Raw genomic sequence first — 12079 nt, 5'->3', positions numbered from 1 at the left:
GGATTTAGAGTGATTGATTTTTTTCATGATTCAATGATAACTGTATATATTTTACAACGTTTTTGTTGTTTAAGGCTGATTATTGAAGAAAAAGGATTAAAAAAGCATCAACAGCTCTTATTACTGAACTTTATTTAAACACGAACTAGGGGTGAAACGACACTGACATGATTTTATAGATACAAGTTAGTTTAAACCAACATTAATATGCAATCTTATCACACCGAAGGTGTTTTTCATATTTGAAAAAATATATTGTATCGTCATCAGGGTTGACATTGGGTCTAAGGGGCGAAATTGGTTCATACAAATTTCAACATAGAGCTTTATGACGATTCGCGTACGCATACTAGCGCACCATTTGATTTTGCTGGCTGACAAAATTTAACCTCACATTATTTTTGCGTACGTACACGCAATACGTACGCACTCAGAGTACTCTATTTTCATATGACCCAATCCCACCCCAGACGCAATGTCACCCCTGATCAGGGTTGCCAGGTTGCCAGATAAATCTGGGAATGCCAGATTTTTTAAGTGTCTGCCAGAATAAAGATTCGCCCGGTATGCAACTTGTTGAAATAATTGGGCTTTTTCGGCACTCATCGTATAAATCCAGATTACGGTGATAAGAAAAATTTAAAATTTGAGGAGATACACCCCTGGCTTGAGTTTTTAGATAAAAGTGAGTAACATAGTTAAAGCAAAATAAAAAATACAAAATAAATCCATTTCTAGTTTATATTTCCATACCTTTTGCTATCAGAAAAATTAAAAATATACAGGATCGTTGGATTTTTGTTTCTGATTCAGAAAAGATTGAGGTTATGTTTGTTTTCTTTTTGTATTGTTTCTAATGTATCCCCAAAATTTATCTTTAAAAAGCTTGCTTTGAAAAATTGATTTAATTGAAATCGACGTAAAATTTCAAATGAAATACGAAGTAATTATAGCATCTTTTTTATTTTTCATAATTAAATATGATTCTGTAAATTCGTTTTATATTCGTAAACCATGAATTGTGAGTAATTAACAATATTTTTGATTTTTATGTTTATTCTTGACTGAAAAATCATCCATATTCAGGTTTGCTTGATAGTTTGCGAAACATTTTTTTAAAGCAAAAGTGTTATTTAGAAAATTATTGAAACATATGAAAAAAGTTGAATTTTCAGATGTTAAAAAGGAAACTAATTCCCATGAAAAAATATGGACTCTTGTTTGGTTTCTATTGACTAAGCTATTTCGCACTTTGTGAAAGTATACTTCTGTATACAGAGTAAAAAAAAAACATAGTTATATGCATGGAAATGTTTTTTTTATGCCATAAAAATATGTAATTTTACATCTAAAAAAGTAAATTTACATCTTTTCCTATGATATGTCACAATTTCAACTTAAATTGAGGCAAAATTACTTTTCAAAAGAGGAACTAGTAACCAATCAAATTCTACACTTTCAAGATTTACAAAAAAAAAAAAATGGGAAAACTATTCAATCTTATTTTAGAAGCACAGTTTCGGAGTTAATTGAATCAACCAGTTTGTTTCCAGCTTTCATCACTTGGACTTGTGTTGACCAGCAGTAAATTTGATTTTCTTCCGTTCTACACCACGTGTCCACCAACCGGCTCCACACGTGACTCTAAGTAACTCTGAGCTGCACTCTTTTAGCAACCCACTCAATAATAATAATAAAAATCCTTCAAGACTTCTCACCCAGCTAACCAAACTCAGCACAGTTGTTCCTCCTTATCGCACCATGTCCGTCCACCGACGACAACCCGGTTCGGTCGGTCGATCCGTGTGTTTCTCTTCGGCTCGCATAAAAGTTATTTGCCGCCAGCAATCTGTCCTCAGTCGACAACAAACTGCCCCAAGGCGAGGACTCGCAACTCCAACTCTCGCAACCCAACCCGGTCACCGGGTTTTTCGTGTATTGAATTAGTAACCGGGCTTTTCTTGTATTTTTAATAAAATAGAAAACTTTGTCCACTTGCTCTGCTCCCGGGAACCATCAGGTTTGCAAAAAGTGAGAAACACACTGTTGCGCGCCCAAAAGACCACCACAAAAAACGCTTTCTTCCTGCCTCTGTCTGTCTGTCTCCTCTATCGTGTAATGACAAATATCCTTGATATGAAAGGGAAGAGGAAGGAAAAAGGAAGTGGTTCCAGGATCCGTCTCTTTTCCGCGCAATCCTTCAACCAGACTCGTGTTCGTCCCGTGTCACAGCGTTTGCCCCTTGAAAGTATGCAGCACGCACGCCGTTCCCGGTCCTGTGCGACTCATACACTTGCACCGCAGCAAACACTGCACGATTGGTGGTTGCTAGGGACTATTTATAGCTCCGCCTTCCTTGATTCGCACCAACACACAGACGAACGGAGTTGATGCGCCAAGGATAACGTTCTCGCAGTCGCGCTTTCTCCCGTTTCCACGCTCTCCCTCTCTCGCTCTCGGGGTGGGCTGCTCTCGCTTGCTCTCCCACTGCAAGGACTCAACTACAGTCGGGGCCCCAATTATCCTTGCTGTAAAACATTTCCCTTTGCAAGGGCGCACGACGAGGACCAACAAAAAAGAGGAATTAAATCGTGAAGAGCGGATAGTTTCTGTCGGCTCCGTCGTCGTAGGAGGGTGTCGATGTATGTTGTTGTTGTTGTTTTTGTTTTCGGGTGTCGATGCCGTCGCCGTCGTTGGCCAGATTGGCGATTGTGTCGATTTATACACACACTCACACAGTTAGCCAGTCGCACAATGTGCGAAGGGGAAATAAGCGGCGGATAAGGATTTTTGTTTTATCACACACACGGAACGCAATTTAGTTGTCACCGCGCGCTACGGCACATCACACACGTTTTGGGATCACCTCCGCACACGAGAAAAACTTCCGCGACCGTGAGATCGTAAGGAAGCGATAGTTGTTCCGGCGGATTGTTTGTTGGCAAGTCGCTCATCGTACCGTGGTTGTGCAGTTTCACCGGACGGAAAGAATCGCCGCTCATCCGGATACGATTTAATAGTTTTCCAATCACCGGATATAGCTCAAAAGTCGGAATTTACGCTCAACTGGTTTTTATGCAAATGTGCAGAACCGATATCGGTGACCAGTGAAACCACCGCTGGCCAGACCGGGGAAACATCGAAGGAGCCATTGGGCAGAGCAAAATCTGAAAATAAAAAAAGTTCGCATCCCAGTAGCCATTGTGTGCGCCCTCTACTGTAGTAGTGGTGTCGGAACCAGAAACAGCTGCTGTGCGATGAAAAGACCCCGGATGTACGTGTAGTCGCGCTATCATTCCTGTGGCGACCGTGAGAGTGTGTCTGTGTGGTCCCCCACCGAGATCCGGAGGTCGCTTCCCGCACCACCTTGCTCCCCACACGACACACCAATACAGACGCTGCAAACGGCCATTGCAACAGGAGCCGTCGTCGTCGTCGGTTGTGGCCAAACCCCCCACAATCCAAGCAGCCTGGTGGTGCCAAAGCCTGCTGAGAGCGAGACGGCAAGCAGGAGATTTGTGTTGTGTGCAGCGCGCGCTCCCGCACAGTGTGGATGAATAACAGTGTCCGGAAATAGAGGTGTCCGGTAACGTTAACCGGTTCCGATCGTCACTTTTCCCGTTCCTTTTCCTCTTCCGATACACAGCCACACACAAATACACAAACGCACACTTTTGGTGACCTTTTTTTCTGCGTCACCCCGACACCAGTCGACACCGGACCGGGCTGCGGTCTATTGTTTTCGGAACCAGAGAAGAGTGCAACTTCCCGGACCCGGACGAACGGTTGCCCCCTAAATAAATAATTCCCGGTTTCCCCAAGCCACAATCCGCAAGGGGAGGACGTGCTTGTGTGGAGGAATTTTTGCACCCGTCCCGGGGACCATCAACCGGTGGGCACCGTACGACGCTGGACGACACTACCCGATAGCGGGCCTTTGGGAGCAACAGAGTGCGCGAGCAGCCGGAATTGATTGTTCTCGACGCGTTTTTTGTCAACTTCTTGGCGCGCACGCCACGGGACAGACGGCGCGCGGCCGGACACGGAGAAAAAAGGAGTGAATAATTTCGATTGTTTTTCCTCTTCTTCTTTAGTGCAGAGACGTGGGGAGGTCACAACTATTGATTCGAGCGCGCGCGGGGTTTCCGGGCAAGTGAAAGTGAAATATACGCCGGAAGTGTGGCCGGTGGTCGTCGTCGCCGCGCAAGTGGAAATATAATAAGCAATGTCCGTGAGTGAGTTAGTGAGTTGTGATTGAACGAAAAGAGAGTGACAATTTCTCATAGCTGAAAATATCGGTAGAACAAACAAAGGTCTTTGAAAACGGCGCGGTTCGAGGAAACGGCCTTCAAAATTCGCCTAAAAACTGGAAAGCCACGAGAGAGCAGTCTCGACGATACAAACACCACCGGCAAAATTATGATTGACATAAAAAGCTCACCCGATTATCTGAATCGGACCAGTTCCGGAGGAACATTCGGTAACTTTTCAATGTTACTTGCTGGTAATTATAACTGTTGATAAGTAGTATTAATGTTGAAGCTTTTTAATTTATCGTTAAATACACGGATGACTGAAAGAACAAACTTGTTTATTCAAAACGAAAATTACAACAACAATTTATAAATTAGTTTGATAAAAAAATCCTAATTTTAATCCATGAAAAGGAATCATATCATATCAACCTATATCAGCCCAGCAAGTTTACTAAGTTGATTGTAAATAACCCCATCCCAGCCGTTTCTAAATTAAGTGAATTTAGATAGGGCATAATGAGTCGCACATCGCGGTAAAATCTCTTTTTACGGGGTTAATCCCGTTTAATGTTCAAGAGTGGAGCACCAGCTACTGTTACGTCCAATTAAGCTCATATTTTGGATTTGGGCTCAGTAACCCTACCGGGGCAAGTCACGGACATCCCAATAAGGGGAAATATACCCATTTTAATCACACTAAGCCGTTCGACCAATTCTCATCTCTTTTGCCGTTTTCCGCTATTAAATCACATTTTCAGATGTATCAACAAAGGAGAGTTGCTTGCTCACTTTTATTTGAGTTATTTATTACTTTTCAATTCAATTCAATTTATTTTCCGAAATAATAATTTTACAACTTGTGTGAATGGCTGGTTCATAGAGATTTGGTGTTCCTTGCAACTATTTCCTTTCCATTAGTCGCTTGGTAACAGAAGGTTCTTCAAATGCAATCAAACAAAAACTAGGGAAAATTTGGCCAAAAAAACCTAGTGAGTTTCGAAACCTATTTATTGCTTCAGAACAATCAAAAACACTTTATGAAAGCTTTAATTCATGTTCAAAGTGCTGATAGGCCGATAATAGAAACAGGCTGAGAAAGGGTATAGTTCCCCTATGTGCCCTCTGAGAAAAAGAAAGTGATGGAAATCCGAAAAACATTGCAAATTCTAGCATTGTCGTAAACTTGATGAAATCTCATTTTTTATTGTATTTCAAAGATAAATTTTCAAAGATAATTTTTGAACCATTCAAAAATTTGTCATGCAAATTCGGAATAGGTTTGAATTTTTCTCAAAGCTTTTCAAAATTACTGTTAAAAATCGATATTTTAAAAACCCAATATCTTTATGAGGATGATGGGTTCGGTTCCCATCTGCTCCAACCTTCTATCAGATGAGGAAGTAAACGTCGGTCCCGGCCTTGGTTGTTGTTAAGCTGTTTAGTCATTTCAGGTGTGGGAGTCGTCTCCCTGCTATAAAAAGACAAACAACACACCAAACTAAGCCTGCTCCGGTGGAATCGCTGGCGGCAGTTGGACTCGCAATTCAAAGGTCGGCAGTTCGAACCCTGGGTGGAAGGTTCCTTGGAGTAGAAAGAGGTTTGGGTGCTCTTCAAGTTTTTGGACTCCAACGAACGAGCAGAAACTTGCAATTCTTTGTCTTTTAGAAATGTCAGTGACGATTTTCCATAAATAAATTTCTTAAATGTAACACGCAAAATTTACGAAATAGATTAGCAAATTATTATTATTTTCAAAGCAATGTGACATGAACGTTCAAATGTATTACCTCGTTAGAAATGTTTGTGTAAACTTTAATATTTCTTTACAAAGTTTATCTGGAAACTAAACATTTGAACTGAGTTTTTGAGTAATGCTGTGGAGTCCCCGGTTTGAAGAATCTGTTTAAAAACTTAAATTATACTTGAATACCTCCAAAAAAACACTCCAGATATGTTTTGCCTTCCTCACTGAGGTAAGGCTATAATCCTGCTCTAAAATTGAACTTTTTATTTAAAGCTCGAAAACCCACCTTGATGTATACATATCGACTCAGAATCGAAAACTGAACCGATTTTGACCAAACCAGTTGCATTCGACTTGGTTTAGGGTCCCATACGGTGCTATTGAAATGTTTGAAGTTTTGATAAGTAGTTCAAACGTTATGTATAAAAATGTGTTTTCGCATATTTTTGGATGTTGAATAAATGACAGTAAACTGAACCAAACATCATTATGTTATACATCGTTAGTTAGGTAATTGAAAGACCTTTCCAACGAGTCTAAAACTTTGAAGATCTGGTAACCCTGTATCGAGTTCTGGCCACTTAAGTGATATTTCTGTACTTTTTTGTAGCCGGATCTCACTTAAATGTATGTAAACAATGTCCGGATCCATCATCCGACCAATTCACAACGAAAACAGCATGGAAAAAACAAAAGTGCTCGGATCAAAATTTTTCTGGGGGTTCCCTGGCCGAAAAAATTAGACCCGTATTTTTTTGTTTGGCCATTGGGGTGACCTACGCCGTGTTAGGGTGGTCTGAAAAATTGCTATTTTCGTCGATTTTCGAAAAAAAAAACTCTTTTCGGAAAATCATAACTCCTCGCCATTTCAACCGATTTCAATTGTCATATACGCAAATGAAAGGTGATAAGTTGGTCTTTCAAAGAAAAATAATAAGAAGTTTCAAAAATCTAGCCTAACAAATAAAAAGGGCGTATGAAACATTAAAATGCCGTTTTGACGGTGTCTGGACCAAAGAGCCTATGTCTGGAAATATTTTTAATCGGATTTCTCGAACATTTATACGTAACATACTAAAAAATGGGAGGAGTTCATTAACAGGATTCCGAGATATGATGTTTTGAAAATAAAATCCGTGTTTTTCGACGCACCGCGCGCAAAAACCGGAAAATGACGAAATCGGCAAAAAATCAATTTAATTGAATTTTAATTATAATATAATTTTAAAATTTCAGCGATGACCTATACATGTCAGGGTACAAAAATTTTCATAATTGAAAGACGCAACTTATCACCTTTCATTTGCGTATAAGACAATTGAAATCGGTTAAATTGGCGAGAATTATGATTTTTCGAAAAAAAAATGGTTTTTGCGAATATCGACGAAGATGGCAATTTTTCAGACCACCCTAACACGGCGTAGGTCACCCTAATGGCCAAACAAAAAAATACGGGAAAATTATTTCGGCCAGAGAACCCCCAGAAAAATTTTGAGCCCGATCCGAGAACTTTCTTTTTTTTCCATGCTGTTTTCGTGGGGAATTGCTGTATAATCATCTTATAACCTCTAATTTAACTAAGAAATTAATTGGACCAATTTTTTGCCAGATATACTTAATCATTAGGCTTCATCCATAAAGTACGTCACGCAAAAATCAGCCAAAATTTACCCCCCCCCTCTCTCCCCCTTTGTCACGCTTTTCCTATATTTTTAACATGCAATGTCACACTTGCTCAGACAACCCCCTCCCCCCCTAGAGCGTGACATACTTTATGGATGACGCCTTATTCAATGATTGTCAACCAGGAGGTCAATAATAGCTTCACAATTTGAGACACATTTGATTTGGATCAAATATTCCTCCAGTGCTCTTATAAGGGTAGAACTGGCGTACGCTGATTCAATTTGGTGCAGAAATTCGTTAAATTGTACCAAATACAGAGCATTTTAGAGTGATGATCACATTTTTTTGAAAATGAAAGGCGGTTCACCATAAAGATTTGTGTGCATACACATTTTTGTTTCTTTATTTTGTATCGCTCTAGGATTCGATTGCTAGTAACGGGACCTCGCGGTTGATTTGCATCGCCCTTTTATTCTTATTATCAGTGATAAAATAAGTTCTTCTTTTTTCATCGTTGATCGGAAGGCACGCCGGTTTAGTTCGTCTAATTCAGAGGTGCCCAACCTTACGGTCCTGCGGGCCATATCTGATTTTTCTGAAGCAGTGGCGGGCCGAAACTAATATTTCATAAAGGTTGAAAAAAGTAAAAAGTATATCTTGATTCTAACAATAAAACACAAAGATAACTTTCAAAAAAGCCGTCGCGGGCCGGATGAAATGGCTTCACGGGCCGGATCCGGCCCGCGGGCCGGACTTTGGGCAGGCCTGGTCTAAGTTATTGTTTTAATTTCATCACATAAGTTAACGCGATGTCCTGTTTTCTTTCGAATTCATTCCAACTAGCAGTTAAAGCATCAGTAGCACTATTGCTCGGTTGGCACGCGTTCGATTAAACAACCTGTTAAATAATTAACATTGTATCTTTCCGCAGCCGACGGCCTAAGACTTTTAAAATGTTATCCGATAACACATTGGTCGTGGTCGCATCTCCTACCACGGTGAATCCTAACCTAATACCCATCTTACTAACCCCTAAAAACCCACGTGATACTTTGTCGGAGACGCAGCCGATTTAGCGGACTCCACTCAAGTATCGGACTAACATTCCCATCCACTTCCCCATGTCTTACCACTCCGGCGCCGTGATTGATCAGCATGATAGGGGCCTTTAAAAAATGCGAAGTGGTAATGATTGGTTCCTACTTTTGATGAACAGATGTGTGGTCCATAGACCAATTTTATGAGAACCTAGTCAATAACGTAGTAGCAACGACGGGTAGACATCAAAAATGATAGGTAGCTTCACCATAAAGACATTGAAGATTGAACAAATGGAAGCAGAGATACAGCCTCTAAAAGAAATGGAAACAAGAAAAATTTTGTTTTTATACATCACCAAAATAGCATTGATTTTCAATTAAGAATGTCTGGTCCGTGTTCCCGTTTTCCGCGAAAACTTAACACGTAGCTTTATTTGTGGTAAAAATTTGACTTGCTTTTTTCTCAGCTTGCTGTTTTTACAAATGGGACATTTATGCGAACGTGAGCAGCACAGCAACTAGAAAATATTATTAAACGGGAATTCTGGTATTCCGGTACTTACTGAGGGGTTGAAAGCAAAATATATTTCAATTAAATAACTGACATTGTTTTTGATAAAAGATTACTTTTTAAGGAAAAAAATACACTTTACTCTAAAACTATTCTGTTTTTTACATTCAATGTTAAATTATTGGTTTTGTGCGTCAATAAAAAAACATAATTACCAACAAAAACTTATAGAACAAATGTTTTCTTTTTTTTTGCAGATACATCATACAAATCATCATGGGGCTCCCACAGTTCATCACAAAGCCAAGGTAATAACACAAATCCATCAATGATTTTTAATGATATGAAGATGTGAAAGAATGAAATAACTTTATCAACTGAATGAATTAAATGTATTGAAGTGTACAATTGATGAATCAAACAAGCAATGCACCGAGAAATATCATCTCACTGAATTATCACTTGAAACTCCAGTTCCTAACGATCATATTCATGTCCTCTACCGCATCAGTTTGCAAAGTGCCAATTTCGTTACCTCAAACCAGCACCAGCACCGGCAATGCATGAATGACACAAATCTCCGGAGGCAAAACTGTTGAAACGCTTGCTCGGATGACACGTTCTGTGCGGTTTTCATAATGTGCAATCAAAGCCAAGAGGGCCAATATCAAAAACAAATGTTCCGCTCGCTTGATCTCGCTTGAACATCAAAAGAACACCACCACCTCTTCTATGTGTTGATCCACTTCTCGCCTTTGGGAACTTTGTCCTCGTTGGCATGTTCCGTGTGATCCATGGAGAAGGAGCGACTTTTGGCTTTCCGCACTGCAAAGTTTTGCTGGCCGCGGGCAAAGTTGGTTCTAGCTGCTGCTCCTTGTGCAAACTGTTTTTGAAACCGACCGGGGGTTGAACGCAGATTACGTCTCGAAAATCAATAACGCGTTGACGTTTCGGGGGGTGGGGAAGGGAGACATCCAACGCCATTCGATTTTCGTGATGGTGTTACAAATTACACCCCAGAGCGTTTCTCTGACACACAGCATTAAAATTAAAGTTTAACCCGGGTGGCTCGAGGGGGGTGGTGGTTTCGCTTGGAGTAACGCAAATGGAAGCGCCCCCCTGCCGAGCGCAAAGGAAAACAGATTTTCCAAGCTAAACCCCGGCGGCGACGACGAGAAGCGAAAATTTAGAAGGGGAGATTTTCCCAAACCAACATGTGCGCGATTTTTGCTGCTGCTGCTGCGTCAAGATTTAAATTCAATTTGAATGTGATCAAAAAGTGGTTTGATGATTTGCACTGATTGTAAACAATAAAAGGCGTCGGCCGTTTGTGCGTCGGAACGAAAACACTGAGCCGAGGGGGTGCGAAGATGCTCGAGGCGATTTGAGGCAGCCCTTTTCTCTGAGTTCTAACGAGAACGGTGATTGCTCTTTTTGCTGCCGTTTTACTGATTGTGAGCTTTTCGGGTGAATGTGATTCAAGGATCTATTTGTTGGTGTATTTACACAGATTCAGATATAACTTTGTTTAAAATCAGTGAGGATTTGGGTAATTTTCATGGAAAACCACAATATAAATATTTGACTGTATTATGTTTTTTTTTATTTAAAATTGATCCTGAACTGAAAACGTTATGTTATGCATAAGCTAAGATGACGGGTTTCTTTTCCATCTAAAGTTATGAAAACCATCGTTAATTTAAAATTGTAACCGAAGAAATCAACCATTGCATCACACAATTTAATGACTATTGAAACACATTTGATTTAGAACAAATATTTCATTATTGCCTTTAATTGCAATGTACACCCAAAGGAAAAATATATCTCAAAATCTGCAACATTGGATTTGCTGCAGAAAATGTCATATTTTATAACATTTTTTGCAGCAAGCCCCTAGATCATTTTTGCCCGCGTGTAAAAATTTCAGCGATCTGCAGTTCTCACCAACACATATAAAGCTGGCCCGTCCCCGAGCAACACTCCAAAGAGAAGCATATGTTGGTGCTCTTTCACTCACTTTTCACCAAGCGTCCATGGCGCGGTGGTAGCGTGTCGGATCAATAACCAAGAAGTTGGTGGTTCAATCCTCGTTCTGCTAAGTGTTTTTTTTGTGAAATACAACCAAAAAGCCGTCGGTAATGTCGATAATTGTCGGTAACGGGCAAAAATGTCATACTCCTATATCGCAAAAAATGCATGAGGACAGATTTCATGCAGATTCTGATATACTTTCATGCCGCCATGCATCACAATCATGCGACTGCCAGTTGGGTGTAAATAATTCGTTTTTTAAATAAAAAATTACAGCTCGGAACAGAACTTATCATTCCTAAATCCTCAATCTGCATTTATATAGTTAAAAATATTTTTCAAAAGTTTATGTCGTCCCTATCATCTAAAAAGAAAAAATCATATTTTTTCAAAACATTAAAAAAATTATGGACATAGAAGTTTAATTGACTGAAAAACAATTAGAAACGTTTGCGTTTAAACACTTCTTTTCATTTAAATGTGGAAATCATGACATGAATTAACCATAACACCAACCAACAAAATTTCTGCGCAGGCACACCTCAAGGGGAAGCATGAAGTTTGAGGTCCCCAGAAACACGTGCACTTTGAATTTTTCAAAATATTTAGCTAGGGTCGAATAGTTTTTCTCAAGAGTTTGTATGGAGAATTAGTGCTGTTCGCTACTCCCACATATTGCATGCAATTTTTTGGTTGTTTGCAAGAGCGACGGACCGGAGAAAACCCATTCGACCCCAGGCTAAATATTTTTGAAAAATTCAAAGTGCACGTGTTTCTGAGGAGTCAAATAAGAATGGTTGATTGCTTTAATGATTACCATTATCTCAATATTCTATCACCGCCATCTTGGATTTGAAATTCCAAACCA

General features: G+C 39.9%; 1 protein-coding gene across 9 annotated transcripts in view; it reads left to right on the top strand.

The window, feature by feature from the left end:
• Window positions 1-12079, top strand: part of LOC120421903 (DNA-binding protein D-ETS-3) — a 121436-nt gene that overhangs the window by 40049 nt on the left and 69308 nt on the right. For 5 of the 9 annotated variants that reach the window (XR_005606042.2, XR_005606041.2, XM_039585202.2 and 2 more), the window contains exon 4: window positions 9435-9485. Coding sequence is in view for 7 of the 9 variants with exons in the window: in XM_039585202.2 (XP_039441136.1) it covers window positions 9435-9485 (51 nt within the window). In the remaining 2 variants the exon portion in view is untranslated. Of the gene's footprint in view, window positions 1-2556; window positions 4505-9434; window positions 9486-12079 lie in introns of those variants that run through there. The other 4 variants (XM_039585204.2, XM_039585205.2, XM_039585206.2 and 1 more) reach the window with 4 other exon arrangements.

The sequence above is a fragment of the Culex pipiens genome, chromosome 3 (assembly GCF_016801865.2).
Source record: "Culex pipiens pallens isolate TS chromosome 3, TS_CPP_V2, whole genome shotgun sequence".
Classification (NCBI taxonomy): domain Eukaryota; kingdom Metazoa; phylum Arthropoda; class Insecta; order Diptera; family Culicidae; genus Culex; species Culex pipiens.
This window is presented reverse-complemented; position numbering and strand designations above follow the sequence as displayed.